At 33.6% G+C, this 18480-nt stretch overlaps 1 protein-coding gene across 4 annotated transcripts in view; it reads right to left on the bottom strand.

Moving 5' to 3' along the window:
• Nucleotides 1-759: 759 nt before the first annotated feature.
• SERPINB2 (serpin family B member 2) overlaps nucleotides 760-18480 on the bottom strand; it is a 29186-nt gene continuing 11465 nt past the window's right edge. For all 4 annotated transcript variants that reach the window (XM_031946187.1, XM_023495937.2, XM_031946186.1 and 1 more), the window contains 7 exons: nucleotides 15599-15778; nucleotides 11946-12056; nucleotides 7790-7918; nucleotides 6790-6907; nucleotides 4065-4207; nucleotides 2070-2234; nucleotides 760-1732 (listed from right to left, as the gene is read on the bottom strand). In XM_031946187.1, the coding sequence (XP_031802047.1) occupies nucleotides 1328-1732; nucleotides 2070-2234; nucleotides 4065-4207; nucleotides 6790-6907; nucleotides 7790-7918; nucleotides 11946-12056; nucleotides 15599-15766 (1239 nt within the window). In that variant the 5' untranslated portion in view covers nucleotides 15767-15778 and the 3' untranslated portion in view covers nucleotides 760-1327. The remainder of the gene's footprint in view (nucleotides 1733-2069; nucleotides 2235-4064; nucleotides 4208-6789; nucleotides 6908-7789; nucleotides 7919-11945; nucleotides 12057-15598; nucleotides 15779-18480) is intronic.

The following is an 18480-nucleotide window of genomic DNA, read 5'->3' as shown; positions in this document are numbered from 1 at the left end:
ATCACCCTCCTTAACTCAACTGTCAACTTTGGCTGACTTCAAGACTCAGATCAAATCCCTACCTTCTGGAAGAGTCCTTCCCCAGTCTTTCTCAATTTCCTGTGTCACACCTCTGAGACCATTTATGGTCTATTTATGCTATATATAACTCATATATAAATAGATTTTTGCATGTTGTCTTCCTTAAACAAGTAGTGTTGCAATGGATAGAACATTGAGCCTGGAGACAAAGAGACCCGAGTTCAAATCAGGACTTGTACTTAGCAGCTGTATGACTCAGGGCAAATCACTTAATTTATTTGCCTCAATTTTTTTAACTTTAAAAATGGAGATATCACCTTTCATAAAAAGTTACTGTGAAAATCACAAAGAGTGATATTTGTAAAAAAACACAGCACAGTGCCCAGCATATTTTATTATTGTTGTTCAGTATTATCTGACCCTTCATGACCCTATTTGGAGTTTTCTTGGTTAAGGTACTGAAATGATTGGCCATTTACTTCTCCAATGGAGCCAGTAGATTAATTTTGTCAGGCAATCTAAGGTTAAGTGATTTGTCCAGGATCGAACAGCTAGGAAGTATTTGAGGCTGGATTTGAACTTGGGTCTTCCTGGCACCAGACCCAGCTCTATCTCTCAGCCACTGGCTGCCTGGACCTGAACTGTAGTAAGGATTTAATAAATACTTGTTGTCTACCAACTTGGGGGAAAAAGTTACATTCTTAAAGCCTGTGGGTTTAATGAACATATAAAAACAGATAGTTTTAATGACATTATTTATTTTTGCTTTGCCATTTCAATTACATCTCTGAGACATGTATGCATATGGTTTAATTTTCCTTCATAAGTTTTGTTTTTTTTTTTTACATTCTTGTTATACTAACTTTCCCATGGAGTTGATGGAGGGGGAATATTTTACAATCACTATTGCAGGAAGCAATGACCGAATGCATTATTAGAAGGCCAGTTTTTCTATTGACAGATTATGGCTTCATTAGTTTTATAAACAGATTAAATGGTTATTAATATTTATAAAATACCATATTATAAATTAATAAATAACATAACAAAAATTATATTCTAAAATAAGCTAATGATGAACAGTCAAATCAATGTTCTTCCCATTTTGTGTACAAATCATCCTTTCCATTTCTATTAAACTGATTGCTCTATTACAGCAGTTAACCATTTCTAACTTATCAAACTTGCCCAAAGAAATGGTTACATGATGGAAAAAGCCTCTGGGATTTTTTGCACTGCTAGATAAGAGTTTTGAGATTTACTGCTCATAGTATGAGATCCCATGCAGAAATCGAATGTTTCTATTTTAGGGGGAGCAGAATCTGCCAAAGAAAAGGATGGTATTGGTTTTGTTATGCCTAATAAAGAAAAGGAAAGGATGATCTGCCACAAATTGCAGTCCAATGTGGCCAGTTCGCCCTGACATGACACCCCCAGTGCCAGCAGCTGCTTCTGTGCCCTCTTCATTGACTTCTACTGCAGCTTGATGGAACACTTCAGATAGAAAGAGATCATTTCTCTCTGACATTCCTGAAAAATTGGCTTGGCTTATATTAAAAGCATCTTTCATTCCCATGCTCTGCAGGATGGACTTGAGTTCATAATTCTTTTCCAACTTGAACTTGGGAAGGAACACATGAACATCATTGCTCTCCATTGTGGCATTTTCGATCCACTGATTAATTTTTTCATAAGTCATTTCTCTTTCTAGCTGCAGGAATAAAAACAAACACAAAGCATATCAATGCTTTTTTAAGCCATTTAGTTCCAGTGTTAAAAAATGTGTTTCTTTTATACTTGAAATTATTTTATCCTAGATATAATGAGAATGAAAATGAGATTTAATAGCCTTATTAAAATATTTGCAGGAAAATGAAATTTGCAGCATTTTTCAAGGCAATTTATTTAATGTTTTAGATAAAGTTTCATTTTTTTCATGTAGCACAATTTATACATCTCTGCACAGATTTTCTAAAAATAAATGTGATCATCTCATAGAAAGTACTTTGATCATTAGTAGCTAATGCTAAAAATCTTAATTTCCTTACCAATTCCAACCCAGTGGAAGAGTCGGCAATATCATCAGGAAGCAAGATAAACATGCTGACATCACCCTCATATGGGAGTTCCAGAATCTGAGCCTTCAATTCTTTGATGTAGCCAATGTGCAACTTATCTTGTAGGTACATGATCTGTACAGGTTTACGCTCAGTCTGATGCACAACAAAAAGAAAAAGAACTTTTGATAATTGACATATAAATGAAACACTTGATAACATTAAACATTTTTTCGTTATCTACTTCTGGTGAAAGTCTGATTGATGTCCAGAATATTTAGGGACCTGATGTAAGCTTATGGAGTTAAGAGATGTTCTTCCTTAGACAAGTGATGGAGTCAGAACAATAAAAATTCAAATCTGATCTCAGAGACTTACTACTTCTGTGACTCTGCGTAACTCATTTAATTTCTGTTTTCCTCAGTATCTTTTCAATTTATTTATTTAAATTTTAAATGTATATAATAAAAGAAGTATTTTCATAAAAAAGATGTTTGCACATAAAACTGAAAATCTATTATATGCAACTTGCTGTTCTTTTTAAATATATAGTAAAACATCAAGTTGGCAAAAATAGAAAAATTCAATGTTGGAGAAGCTATGAGAATTCTAATTAATTCCTAGTAAAACTATGAATTAATCTATCCATTCTGGGAGGAAGTTATAATTATATAACAAAAGTTATTTAGTTGTTCATATGATTTAACTTAATAATTTAAAAACTGGGTTTACATCTTGAGGGAGTCTAATGATGGTAAGAAAAGACTCATGGGAATATCTAAATATCCACAGAACTATTAATCGAAATGACAAAAAGCTGAGAAAAAATTGTGGAATGATAAATGAATTTTGCCACATATTTATAATAAAATATTATTTTACTAGAAGCTCTGAAGAAGTTGGGAAAAATTATAAAATGTAAACAAAACAGTTAAAAGAACATATGAACAAAGACTACAACTATGTAAATAAAGATGACATATTGATACAACAAAACTCTAGTCAACGTGACAAGTAACAGATGATTAAGGTCAAAGGGCATATCTTGTTTTTCTGTTAACAGAGAATTAGAAAAATAAAAAGTGACATGTACTATTAATCATAATAATGAAGTGAGTTCTTTATAAGGGAATTTTTCTGGGTGTTTTTTGAGAAGTGTCTATTGTATCAAATCAAAATGTGTCCATTTAAAAAATTGGATAAAAAGGAATGTGAAATTGAACTGGCATGTAAAAGAAGCACATTATTACACATGTCAAGAGAACTATGATCTCACTAGAGGTAGTCAGTTAGAGATGGTAAATGGGGAAGTTGTCTCAAGATTCTCAGGTTTAAAAAGGAACACATTTCTGCTTTTCATAGAATAAATAAAATATCTTATTTATTGCCATTACTTAGTATTAGGTGGTAGACCCTTATTGTATAACACTTGGAATATTGAAATTAAAATCAATTCAATAAACATAATTAATCTCATATAAAAAGTACTATATAAAAAGCACTAGAAGCCCAACGTTTTGTTTTGCTTTCTTTTGTTTTTAATAGATAACATCCTGCCTTCAAGGCAGTTATAGTCTTTTGAAAAGGAATAATGAGACATATATTCAAATAATTATAACATGTCAGAAGATGTCAAATTTGTAGAATGAACTAGGTGATATCAAAGACCACTTCTATTTTCAACCTCTATGAAAAGTGTAAAAGAGAGATCAAGCAAAATTCTCCAAGGAGAGATTACTTCCAGTTGGAAGGATCATGAATAGTTTCATGGAAGATATGGCACCTAACTGTCTTTGAAGGAAGGAAATTGGGGGGATCCATTTCAGGGATGTAGATACATGAGTTAAATCAAAGAGAATTAACAGAGAAGGCAAGAATATACAACTAGGGGTTAATTAGATTGTTCTCTATTTGCCTTGGTTCATTTTCCAATATTTATGTAAATTGTAATAATGTTATGTGAAATCTTATCATATTTTCTCATACCAAGTTCACTCGGAAAGGCTGTGGTCTCTTTGCTTTATTCTGGAATGGAGTTTTCCATTTTCCTTTGAAATAAACAGCATTTACTAGGACCAGCCTGGTCTCATCATTCACAGATCCCTCAGGTAACAGTTCTGGTATTTTACCTGTAGAAAAGGATATATCTTTAATGAATTATTATAATCATCACCATTTTATTTTCTTTATCTTTCTTTCTAGAATTCATATAAAAACAATTCTAGGACAAATCACTCTTTTGCCATTATTATTTTGTATTTAATATCTTATCATGAAAGTAATTAAAATGACTATCTTTTGTAATAAAATAAGAATACTGGTATACCCACTTATTTTATTTAGGTTAAAAGCAAAAGACAGTCCTAAAGGATTAGGCGGGTGAAATGTGCTGCATCTTCTTTCTACGTGCTTTTGTTTTCTTCTGCTAAATCTTTATGGTTTGAAAGAGCTTTACTCCATGTAATTTGCAAAATCTGAGTATTGGGCATGACAAATTGTTCTTAAATTTTTATGAACTGGTGTTATGTCTGGATAATTATAGGCAATAGCTTTGTATGCAATGATGTCCTAGTTTGAATATAATTTATTTGTTGAATTCTCAAGGAAATCAAAAGGTTTGCTTTGGTAGCACAGGAATTGTTATCCAATTTTAGTCATCTAATCTTGTCTCTCTAGGTAATTGGTAGATATTAAATTTTTGCAATATGCAGATGGAAGATAAAGTAGTTGTGTTCTCTTGAATATTTCCATCAAATTCAAAGAGAGTGTTTAAATATTGCAAAGCTTCTGAGATTCCTCTTCTACCAGTCCCTGAAACCAAAAATGCTCTTTAGGATATGGGTTTGTTTGTGTTTTTTTAGTTTTTTTAAATCCCTGATAAAATGAAAAAAAAAAAAAAAAAGGTTTTATTTCTCTATCCAGTTTGGAAAAGAAACTTTAACTACAATGAAAGTTTTGTTCCAAGATTTTTGTGATTAGAACAAGAGTCCTAGAAAGGATGAAATGAGAATTCCTTCAAGAGAACAGCTCTTATTTCACAAATCTTATCTTTTAGCACCAATGTCAGAGATAAAATATCAACCGTAAACTAATAAAGTCCTTGACTGTGGCAGTGGAATTATGGAATTATAATGCAATGAATAAAATATGACTCACCAGTGTAGTGATTAGATGACTAATTAATGCTCACCTAATCAGGGATCTAAATACCTAATAAGGGTAGAAATTAAAAATATTCATTCTAAGCTTATTTTTTGTAATTTTCCTTCCTCATATTTTATCTAAATCACTCAAAATATGGTATAAGCTATTTTCCCTTGTTCTATCCTAAGTGGAATTGGAAAGTCATTGTTGTTATCATCTTTCTCCTCCTCCTCATCCTTAATATGCTGTTTGAAAAAGTTTGTCACCTTTTCACATTCCCTTCTTTAAGGTAAATAAACCCAGTTTTTTACAAATTCCAAAAGCACATAGGTGTTCATTTCATTCCACGTGGTCAAAACTATTTTCATAATAATATTGAGATATTATTTTTATATTAAAATGCTCCTCCATACATATCTGTATGAGCCATAATTGCTTCATAAGCTTCAACCTAAACAACACATTATAGCAGTTTAAATATAGAAGTAAATTTTATAATGCAACTGTGTTTCTTTTTGGACAGCTAGATGGTAAAGTAGATAGAGGGATGAGCCTAGAGCTGGGAAGACCTGAGTGTGAATGTGATCTTAAACACTATCTGTGCAACCCTGGGCATGTCACTTAATTCTGTTTGCTTCAGTTTCTTTGTCTATCAGATGAGCTGGAGAAAGAAATTGCAAACCATTGCAGTATCTTTACCAAAAAAACCCCTAATGGGGTCACAAAGAGTTGGACACAATTCAACAACGTGTTTCTTTTTATGCCAAACATTAAAGAGATTTTCAAAAATATGCAAAACTCCACTTTTCTCACTTATTATTTTTTTTTTGTTTTGGAAAATAGATTAAAAAATAAACATGTTATTTATGTTAATATACGATAGTTTTATTTTAAATGAACTAATAATTGAATGCTTTAAATATATCAGTTTTCATTTCTGATGATATTAATAGATATAACTCATATCATAAAATATCATATATTATTGAGGGGATCCTTAGTAATTTAAAGGTGTAAATGAATCCTGAAATGAAAATGTTTGAGGATTATGACTTTGAATAAAAAATGTATGCTGTCACATTCACTAAAAAAAGTAAATACTGAATTTGTCTTTGTTTTTCAACTCAACCAATCAATTGTGCATTCATTAAACTTCTGCTGCTAGGAGGGGAGAAAACTAATGATAAAGAACAAAATAACCTTGTTTGCAAGAAGTTAACTTTCTAAATTCAACAAGATCTAAATTATAAATAAAGATTTTTCAATTGTAAAAGTGGCAAAGTAGCCTTTAGCACAGTGCCTGGCTCATCAATAAATGCTTAATAAATTCTTGTTTTCTTCTTTATTTCCTTCCTTCCTATTAAACCCCCTTTAAGAGCAGGACACCAAGCTTGAGTAGATGCAAAAAACAAACTCCCTTTGCTTTACAGAAATTTATATTTTCCTGGAAGAAATCTGTTGAACTAAATTAAATGTCAAAGGGGTGAGTGCCAAAATCAAGGATGTGTAAAAATATCAATGTTATAGTTTTTTCACTGGAGGGACATAAGCATGAGAATTTTCTTACCTTTTGTCTGAGTTTCAACCCAGGAGTTGATCTCCTTTCTAGCTTCATTCGCATCTTCTCTGAAGTTAACAGATTGTGGTTCAGCATAGTAACATTCCTTGCAAAGCCTCAGGTATTCCTTAAAAGCAAGAACATATCAAGAGTTATATGTAAGTTTTATCTTGTCAGACGAGAGATATAACTGCAAATCCTGGATCTATTTTCAAGGTTATGAGCTGTGAGGATTGTATCACATATGTTTGCTAAAACTGGTTGGAAATGAGAATGGCAAAGACCAGGTAGCATGCTAAGAAGTGAGGTCTTTTTCTTAGAAATCTAAATATCTCCTTGCCCTTTTCCCATCAATTCCTCACCCACTGTTTTTGGTTAGAACAACAGAAATAATATTTATATAGCTCCTATTATATTCCAGGTACTGTGCTAAGTAGTTTTATATATTTTTTCTAATTTGTCATAAACTTGGAAGGTAGTTGCTATTATTATCTCCTTTTATAATTGAGAAACTAAGGCAAAGAAGGTAAATGACTTGTGCAGAGTCATACAGCTAGTAGTATTTAAATTCAGTTCTTCCTGACTCCAGGCCCAGGGCTCTCTCCATGTTCTAACTGCTTCTCTTGATTGACTGCTTTGCACCCTTGGCATATAAAGGGGACAGGAGGCTTTTTGTGTATGATGGGAGAGAAGATAGCTAGAGCTAAGGGAGAACAATGCCCTTCTACTGGATCCTTTACTATTAATGTGTAATGACTATAATCAAAAGAAGGGAGCAATTTGGGCACAAGTCTCTAATTACCAGCTGCCATTGCCAAGGGGACTGGGATGGGGGAGGGGAGGCAGGGAAAGAAGACATCCTTAGAGAACCTTGTGGAACTCAATTCACCTACCATATAAGCTAAGAAACTAAACTAAAACACGTGCCATCATATGTCTCCTTCCTACCCCTTCCTTTTTTACTCCCAGGGAACTAGGAATCTTTCTCTGTTGGATAGATTTCACTTACTTCCTTGAATCTTGAAGACTTCTCTCCAAAGAGCTTATTGGCACTTTCAAGAATATATTTCTCTGAAATTTGGTTGATGGCATCACTGAGAGCCTTGAAGGAGGAGTTGATATCATTTTCAGCTTGTATCTTTAAAAATAAAAAAGGAAGAAGAAAAGGAGGAAGGAGAAAAAGGAAGAGGAGGAGGAGGAGAAAAGGAAAGAAGTTCTTTTTAATATATTCCATGACTTTTTTGAGTTGAAAAGAAAAGTTTACATTAACAAAAAAATTTTCAGAAATATCTTTCCTTAATATATTTTGGCAAGAATGTGATAGAGTGAAATAAAGTTTAAAAATATTCTCACTGAAATTATGGTTTGGGACCTTACTGTATAATACATGACAAACGTAGAGTCAGACGGAACAAGACAACACCCATGAAAATAAAAATTAAGTCTCTTTCAAAACCAAATAAATTATTTTATATCCCTAGAGAACTTCTAAGTACCCTAAAGCTATACTCTATTGAATTGCTAAATAGTTTAAACAAGTTCTTGCCTCTTCTGATATGATCTAGCCTCAACTAAAGAGTATGCCATACACAGGAGGATTTATCCTGTTAAAAAGCTACCTATAAATTAGAGTTCTCAGCTTGAGGTTTCTGAGAATAAAGAGAAGGGATGCCTCAATCACAATCTATGGGAAGTGGGAATCCTTTTTACCAAGTCTGTAATAAATACAGAAAATTTGAGAATGTAAATATTTCTGCTTTTGAATCCCAACATTTGAAGCTGGAAGGGACCATAGAAGCCATATATTTCTTCTTCTCATTTGTTAACTGAGGACATTTAGGTCCAAGGAGGTTGTTTGTTCAGTGTTAGAGGGAGGATTTGAATCCAGCTCCTTTGACTCCAGAATTGTTGTTTTATCTACTGCCTCCTTTTGAGGTCTTCTAACTCAACCACCTTATTTTGAACACGAGGAAGCTAGAATCTGGGAAGGAGAAGTGACTTGCTTAATTCTGCATAGATAATAAATTGCAAATTACAGGGTTCTCAGCAAAGTGATGATGGGTAAGGATTCTTGAGAAGGCCTACTAGGGCTGGTCATATTCATCAAAATGCTTACAGGAGCAAACTCTCCACTTTATCCTTGTGCTTAATCTGCCTAGCCAAGATTAAGCATTGGAGAAAGAAAGAGAATATAAACATTTCTTAGCCAGCCAAAATATTGATATATAGAAAACATAAGAATGAATTAGAAATGCTGCCTTTGTCAGAAAACTGAGCTCTATACTTACTAAAACTCTACATTCTTCTTGAAACTTTCTCTTATTCTACTGTCTTTCCTATATGGATGATTTCCAGTTTATCCTGAATATAGATTGTTTGCATATAATTGTTTGCAAATTGTCTAACACATTAGATTGTGATGTCTGCAAAAGCAGGAAATATCTTTCTTTTTTAAAAAATAATATTTTATTTTTCCCCAAGTTACAAGAAAAGACAGCTTTGAATATTACTTTCTTCAAAGGATTTTGAGTTCCAGATTTTCTCTCTCCCTCCTTCACCCCTTCCTTCCTGAGATAGCAAGCAATTTGACATAGGTTATACATGTTCAATCATGCAAAACATATTAAGTATTTTAATCATGTTGTAAAGGAAGACAGACCCAAAGATTAAAAAAAAACATGAAAAAAATACAGAGAGTGAAAAAGAATATGCTTTGATCTCTGTTCAGATTCCATCAGTTCTTCTTCTAAAAGTGGACAGCATTTTTCATCATGAGTCCTTGGAATTGTCTCAAATCAAGAATAGCTAAGTCATTTGCAAATCATCATGGTACAGTATTACTGTGTACAATGTTCTCACTTCACTTTGCATTCATTCATATATGTCTCCAGTTTTTTTTCTGAAATTCTCCTGCACATCATTTCTTATAGCAGTAATGCGTGGAATATATTTTGCCTTTCTTTGTATCCACAGTGCCTGGCCCATAAATAGGTACTTATAAATGCTAATTGCCTGATAGAATGTTATCTGTGAGTCAAAAGAGCTGTATTCAAATCCTCCCTCTAACATTGAGAAAAATATTTATTCGCACTGGGCCTCAAATTTCCTGATCTGTAAAATGAGGAGAAGATATTGGCAGATCTCTAAGACTCTTCCTCCCAGAAGATAGGACTCCCCAAACAATGATATTTTATGCTGAGAGGGTCCCTTTCCTCTCTCCCAAGTTTAAGGCACTTTTACTCCCTAGGTTTGTATAAGGCCCTGAACATGGCTCTTTTACCAGTCCCTGAGTCACAAAACACTCTGGAACCCACAGAGATGTAACAATCAGAGTATATTATAAAAACTAACCTACTCTGCCAAATGGCTTTTTGTAATTTTTTGTAGTTTAGTTGTTAATGGTAGTGGTGTTTTCCTTCTAGTAAACCAACTTATTTGACTGGGAGGAAGAAGGATATTGGAAAGAGGATTGGATTGGGACTTGGGTCTGGTTACTAGCACCTAGGTACACCTTTTGTTGCCTGGTGACCCTGTAAAAGCCATTTTGCCTTTTGTCCCTCAGTATATTCAACTTTAAAATGAGATTATATGCATTTTAAAGTTTCAGGTTTTAGAGTCTGTGAACTTAAGACCATAGTCAACATAGTAGAAAAATTTAGAGGACGCAGGAGACATTCATGGATTTTAACCCAGATTGTGCTACAAGCTAGCAATGGGATCCAACCTTATTAGGCTTCTGGTTCTTCATCTCTAAAGTGAACATTGAATGATCCTCATTTGTATTATTTATTTTGAAAGACTCTCCCACCTCTAACTTCCTATGATTCTAAGACAAATCACATTCAGTGAAAAAGGAATAGTCTTTTTTGACCATTTTCTTTTCTTTCCAAAAAATGGGTTAACTTTACTTATACATGCATTACAGAGTTTTGTGAAAATGCCATTGGATACAAGACTAAAAATCTTCCTTGATCATTCATGTTTCAAACAAAATCAAGCATTTTAGCTCTAATTCAGCAAGTATACAATGATTTTATTTCATAATTTGAACCTTGTATTACAGAGTAATGTCTGTTAATTTTTGCATAGCACAAAAAATACATAATCCTTAAGGCAATGGGGCCAAAGTTCTGTTTGTCTATCGATAATTGTATTGAACATAATATTAAATGCCTTCTTTATCCCAAACAATATTCTGAGGAGTATGTGAGATAAAAGCATTAGAGTAATAAGACTCCTGTTCTCCTGGATCTTTTATGCAGACATTAATTACAGAAACTGACTCTTGAGTCCTGCAGCTGCTGTAAGGATGCTCTGTATCTTGGGCAAGTTATGGAAGCCCAAATGACATTTAAATTCTACTTTAACAGAGAGTTGTAGTTGGAGTTTTCATCAGTGTACTGAGCTCCTATATGAGAAGAACCCCATTACTGATGTAGGATGGTATCTTCTCTAACTTTATCATTTTAGTATGTTGCCTAAAAGTCTTTCAAAAAACCCTTTTTGTAAGATCATTGGGTTTGAGTGATTTGCCCAGGGTCACTTGGCTAATAGTATCTGAATGAACTTAGGTCCTTCTGACTCCAGGGCCAATGTTCTCTACTGCAACACCTAACTGCCTTTAAATTGCCTAGAACTCTTGAGAGGTTAACTGTCTTGCCAAGGTTATTCAACCAGAATGTGTCAGAGGCAGAACTTGAACCCACATCATTCTGGCTGCTCTCTATGCATTAAGTCACAGTTCCTCTCACCCTTATGATTTGTTGCTTACATTGTCACATTTGATTCACAAGACAACCTCATGTAGGCAGGGAGTATAATTTTATCTCTACTTTATAGTCCCGAATTATACAGCTAAGTAACGTGGCAGAAATGAAAAGTAAATCCACATTTTCTCATGCCAAATGTAATTTTCTTTTTGTCATATCACACTGCTTCATTATGTACTATTTAGGGTCTTCATTTGCCCATTTATAAAATGTATGTATAAGGTTTCTTCACTTCCGTATTTTCTGTGATGTGTTTGTGCCATGAATAGATGGAAAATAGGTGGGAGAGGGAAATGATAAGGAAGATGAAGGAAGGGAAGAGAATCATGGGACAGAAAAGGAAGAATTTTGGTCAAAGAAACAAAACAAAGGTGAGATGGCTAGGACAAAAAGTACCTTCTGAATGGCAACAGGGTAAGGTTTCTTCTGGATTTGCTGCATTATCCCACAAGTTGTCATTTGAGGGATATCAACCTCATCTCCTCCAACTTTATTAAACTCAAGTACCTAGGATCAGAATTAGAAGAGAAATGAAGACAAAGAAACCATGACATGTATTAGGCAGCAAGGAACCCTCTAAGATAAACTCTATAATATTATCCTTCTCTATAATTTAATATTTACTCTTCTCTTTTTTAAACCTAATGTTGTATTAGAAAATTAATTACAGATTATCTAACACCCATTTTCTTTTTGTACTCCTGAGAGATCCTAAGAAAAGCAAGCAAAACTTATGTTTAGGGCTGGCTCCTACAAGCCTAAACCAGTTGTCCCATCACTAGAAACTTGCTCTTTCTGGCCATCCTTGGCTCACAAATCACCCAAACCTGATTGAAGCATTTGAACCGTCAGCATTCAAAACTGACCAGTGAAACCTACATGTCTCAATATTTTTCCTGATAAGGATCCAGGGAACAACTGACTAATTTGAAAAATTGTCCCACTTAATTGACCCACTAGATAAATTACTTATATTTTAATAAGGATCTTTAGGGAGCCTAGTTTACCTGTCAAACAAATTAGAGATTTCAATAATTAGAATTTCCAGATTGTAGTAAACAGGGGACTTTTTCATGGCAGGGAGAGACATTCAGTATCTTTCCAACAAAGAATGTGCTGGAGCCAACTTTAACTTGGGAGAGACAATTGTTAAATTTTCAGTGTGAGTATTTATACCACAGAAATTGGCAAATGCTATACAAATCGGAATATAGTTTATTGTTTTGTGAATCATTTAAACAAGGAATTGATAGGAAAAATGTTAATAATGTGAATTAAACTTAAAGTGTGTTATGTGTACCTTTTGTTTTTCCTGGAGAGATGGTTGTTAAATATTTACTAGCATACTCTTATCCTCAAATCACATTTTATAGATTTTAACCCACTACTTTTTGTTCTTCCTCCCCTTCCCTTTTCCTAGTTCAGCAAAGGGAACACCTTCCCCTGAAAATCCACTGCTCCTGATCTGAATCAAAATTCTCTTGGGCCATATAGAAAGTAAAGTAAGAAAAGTACCTGGATGATTAGAAAAATAATAAGTCATTCATAGATTAGGGGGCCCCTGGCCCATAACCCTCACCAGGTCTATGAGTCCCCAAAGCTAAGAGTAAAGCAGACTTTTTTGGCCTCCTTCTTGCCCTCCTCCACTTCCATAAAGTTGTATGCTCAGTAAGCTTTTATAATAATTCACTTTTTTTCTTTTGTAAAGAATAAATAAGATCAATAATGTTCAAATGTAAAAATAAGTTTTTATGAAAATTAAAAATGCCTGGTTTAGAATTTGTCCCAAGCCTCTTTGTAATCACCAACAGTAAGACATGTTGTTCCATGTCTAAGTTGAGCCAATGCTAAAGACTAACAGTACTAGAACCTTATTTTAATTTTAGTCGCTGGACTTTTCATTTGGTACTTTTTCTGCTCTTTGTAAAACTTGCTCTGATTGAGTAAAAACTGCAGAACTAAGAAAAAGATACATGAATACAATAATGTAAGTAATAATATTAAAAAGCATGCAAACACTGATGAATTATAATGAATAATATGGGTCCTAGAGAACTAAGTAGGAAACTGGAAACTCACTTTCTTTTACTCAAATAGAAAGATGGCAGCCATGACTGTAGAGCAGGGTATACAATCCACCAAAATCATTAAAGCAAACAAAACAGTACAAACACCTGACACTACAGGAAGGATTTACCTTGTTTATGACAGAGAGTAAAGGGGAAAATGAATGGTTGAAAAAAGGTAACAATAATATTTTTTCAAAGTTTTAAAATTGTACTTATTTTAGTCTGACTGATTTTAACCCCCAAAATGAAGATCCTGATATTACTTGTCTATATTGTTTTCTGTTGAATTTACTTATCATTTTTAGGGGCAAAACAAGGCAAAAGAGAAGAAATGTTAAATAAAAAAACACCGTTACTGATATTGGGATGTTGTACAAGTGATCTGTGTGCAACTCCCTATATTTAAGCTATAGTAAACACAAATAAGGATTAAGTTTCAACAGAATTAGATAGGTAGAGCCAATTCTAAATGGGTCATTTTGTACCAGGAGAAAATTATTTTCCAAGAGTAGTATGTATTCTAGGAGAGAAGCAGGGCTGAATGAGAAATATATTTGTTATACATGGAAAAAGAGAAATATGTTAAGTTGCATGGTGCATCGTTAATAAGATAACTCCAATGGGGTAACAAAGAGTCAGATATGATTGAAAAATAGCCCCTGAGGTAATTTTCATGCTTGGGTAATTAACCCAGAAAACAGTATTGTTGATTATAACTTGTCCAACTCATCTAAACCACATCCTCCAGTATGTCCTAGTTAAACTGAGTATGTCCCTGTTCTCTGTGAATAAGCAGAGCTTGCCACTTAAGACTGTGTTCACTCACCAAGAGAAACAATGAACTTGAAGCAAAATTATGTAAGAATTTTCTCTAGTATTCACCCTAGTTTCCTCATCAGTAACATGGATATTAAGCTACATTTCTTCTTCAATGAGGAATATTTGAGAAGTCACCTGTATTACCAATACCCTTTAACAATAAGAAAGCTTAGGTTCGAGGAGATTGTACTTTACCTATGGTCATGTAATTAATTGCATAGTTGGTACCCAATCTCCTGACTCAGCATCTTAGGCACTTTTCATTACGGGACAATATTGATAGATAATAAAAGAAATTTATCCAAAATGAAGTATTGCAAAATAGAAAATATTATTATATTGATGGACCCAAGCAACAGGATGAAAACATGGATGAAAAGCCTTTCCTAGTCATTCATTGTATGACGTTTAGATGGAGTGCCTGAACTGAGATCAGAGAATCATAGATTTAGGGCTGAGAGACTTTACATGTAGGCCATGGATTCCAATTCTTTCATTTTACATATAATTTAACTGAAGACCACAGAAGTAAAAAAAAAAAAAAAATAGCAATTCTGCGATTTGAAATCAGGTCCTCTAATTCCAAATATAGCATTTCTGATGCTGTATCATCCTGTTTCTCAATAGATCTCATATTAATTGAAATATTCAATTGTTAAAGAAATATTTTTTTAAAAAAACACCTATGGGCTGACTATTCAATGTCAGGCTTTTTCAGTATTAGTTGACATGTTTTGAGCACATGGCTTTAGTTAAGGATGTGCTGGTAAGTTTAATTTGCATTATTAGCATTTTTTTCTTTATCATCTTAAGTGTATAGAATCAACAAAATAAAAAAATCAAATCCTGATTTACAATGTTTGCCAAAATCTGAGATATAAATGCTCATACTGAAAATTTAACAATTGGCTCTCATGAACTAGTTTGAGATGGCTTCAGCACATTTCTGGATATCCAGGAATGTGCTGAAGCCATCTCAAAATAGTTCATTCAGTTGAATGTTTGTAATAATGGAGAAAGTAACAATAGAGTTTTACTTTATCAGCATTTGATGATCCCTAACTATATTTAATTTAGTCTAACCTTCTTGCAAGGTGATAGTGACTTGGCCTTTGTATAGAGATCATACAGCCGTAAGAAAGCAATGAAAGTCAAACTTACCTTGGCCATCTGGTTTGCTGTATTACCCTTAGCACCCATATAGACCATGCCTAGGGTGGATGAGACACTCCAAGGGGAAAAGAAGACATTCTGATATTCATTATTTTGACTCAGATTCTTGAAAAAATTGAAGGCAAATTTTGTGTTTGCTGCTTGCAAGTTCTCCATTATTGTTTCAGCCTAAGAGGGAAAGGAGAGAGAAAGACAAATGAAGAAGTGATTCATTTTCTTTACTATTGGTGGCAAAAGCAATATATTAAAGACAATAAACACAGTCATGATGCCATCTTTACTGTTTGTGGGGTCAGGAGACTAGCACCATAAAGGACCGTGGGGTTTATTTAGTTTAGAACCATGATTTAATGTTAGAAAACAGTCCTAGAGAAATGAAATGAGTTTACAATGATAGTAAATACTGTCAGAACCAGGATTTCACTCCAACTTCTCATTCCAAGTTCATTACACATGATTCCCTTCATGTGTTCTGGAATCCAGATAAACTGGCCTATTTACTGATCCCCTGATTGAAAACCACTCCTTTCTCTCCTTCCTCTGTTAGAATTCTGAGCTCTCTTCAGGATTCAGCTCAAGTGTCACTGCTTATAAGAGACCTTTCCTAATTCAGTTACTTATCCATCTTCTCCAACTACTTCCTATTTATTGTATAAATCTTGGATTTATACAATAAATAGGAAGTAATTTGTCAAATTATATATGTCAATATATGTCAATTGTACACATGACTCTGACCATGGATGATAGCCTATAAAGTATAATCTTCTGATATCTTAGTTAGGACTTTTCCCACCTCATCCCAATTCCTGGGCAAGATTGTCAAGGCTGGCTTTGGGATAAGAAGAAGTACCATTGTTTGTGAGGATGAGCAATGTGCTGCTTTGTATTCAACAAATACGTATCAAGTGCCTACTATAGGCCAGGTGTTGGGCTAAGTGCCAAAGATACAATGATAAACAGGAAATAGTATTTTTCATAGAGTAACTTAAAAGTTTCTAGAGTCAAGATGATGGAGAGAAGCCAGAAGAGAAGCCTGAGTTCTCCCCAGTTTCCCTCAGAAATGACACTAAATCAAACCTCTAAACAGATTCTGGAGTAGCAGGATCCACAAAAAGACAGAGTGAAACAATTTTCAAGTTAAAGGACTTTAGGAAATGTATGTTTCACTTTGGTAAAAAGGGAATGCAGCCCACTACAGGCACAGGGCCAGCAATCTAATGGGAGGCTCTTAGCCACAGCACAGATTGGCAATTGTTGCCCTCAGTCCTGACTCACAAGCCAATTGTAAGGTCTTCAACCCTAGGGCAGAAGACAAATTGCAAGCCCTGGAACCCAGGCATAGTAGACAAAACTAGGTTTGACTAACCTAGTGCATTGGACAAGCAACCAGCATTTCTGGACCCAGTGGAGAAAGCCAATGAAGTAGCAAAAGAAATATGGGACAATGTTCTCTGTACCTTAGGAGCTCAACTTAAGAAAATAGCAAAAAAAAGCAAAAAGAGCCTTGACTATAAAAAGTTACTAAGGTGACAGGAAAGGTCAGAATACAAACTCAGAAGAAGATAGCAATGGCAAAATGCCTACATATGAAGCCTTAAAGGAGAATATGAATTGATCTCAAGTTCAAAACGTTTTCTTGGAAAAGTGAATTTGTAAGTGAATTTCACCAAACATTTAAAGAAGAATTGATTCCAATACTGTATAAACAATTTGAAAAAATAGAAGTCTTTTTATGACACAAATATGGTGCCGATGCCTAAACCAAGAAGAGCCATAACAGAGAAAGAAAATTATAGATCCATTTCTCAAATGAATATTGATGCAAAAATTTTAAGTAAAATATTAGCAAAGAGGTCACAACAATTTTTCACCAGGATAATAACTATGACTAAATGGAATTTATACCAGGAAAGCAGGAAAACTCAGCACAATTGATCATATTAATAACAAAACTAACAGAAATAATATTATCTCAATTGATACATAAAAAGCTTTTGATAAAATACAGTACCCATTCCTATTGAAAACACCAGAGAGCATAGAAATAAATGGAGTTTCCTTAAAATGCTAAGTAGCATCTATCTAAAACCATCAACAAGCATCATCTATAATGGAGATAAGCTAGAAGCATTCCCAATAAAATCAGAGGTGAAACAAGAATGCCCATAATCACCACTATTATTCAATATTGTACTAGAAATATTAGTTTTATCAATAAGAGAAGAAAAAGAAATTGAAAGAATTAAGAGTAGGTAATGAGGTAACAAAACTATCACTCTTAGTAGATGATATGATGGTATATATAGAGATTCCTAGAGAATCAACTAAAAAAAGTCCTTGGAAAAAATAATAACTTTAGCAAAATTGTAAAATAAGCCCACATAAGTTGCCAAGATTTCTATATGTTACCCCAAAAAAATCCCTTTTCAAAAGATAAATTACATTTAAAATAACTATAGAAAATATAAACTATTTGAGTTTACCTGCCAAGACTAACCCAGGAACTATATGAATACAATTACAAAATACTTTTCATACAGATAAAATTAGATCTAAATAATTGGAAAAATATCAATTGCTCATAGGTAGACCAAGCTAATATGAAAAAAATGACAATTCTACCTAAATTAATTTACTTATTCAATATCATCTTAATCAAACAGACAAAAGGTTATTCTATAGAGCTAGAAAAAATAATAACAAAATTCATCTTGAAGAACAAAAGGTCAAAAATATCAAGATAATTAAGGAGGAATGCAAAGAAAAGGGACCTAGTCATATCAGACCTAAAACTATATTACAAAGAGATAGTCATCAAAACCATTTGGTACTGGCTAAACAGAGTGGTGGATCAGTGAAATAAATTA

This window comes from Sarcophilus harrisii, chromosome 1 (genome assembly GCF_902635505.1).
Source record: "Sarcophilus harrisii chromosome 1, mSarHar1.11, whole genome shotgun sequence".
Taxonomy (NCBI): Eukaryota; Metazoa; Chordata; class Mammalia; order Dasyuromorphia; family Dasyuridae; genus Sarcophilus; species Sarcophilus harrisii.
This window is presented reverse-complemented; position numbering and strand designations above follow the sequence as displayed.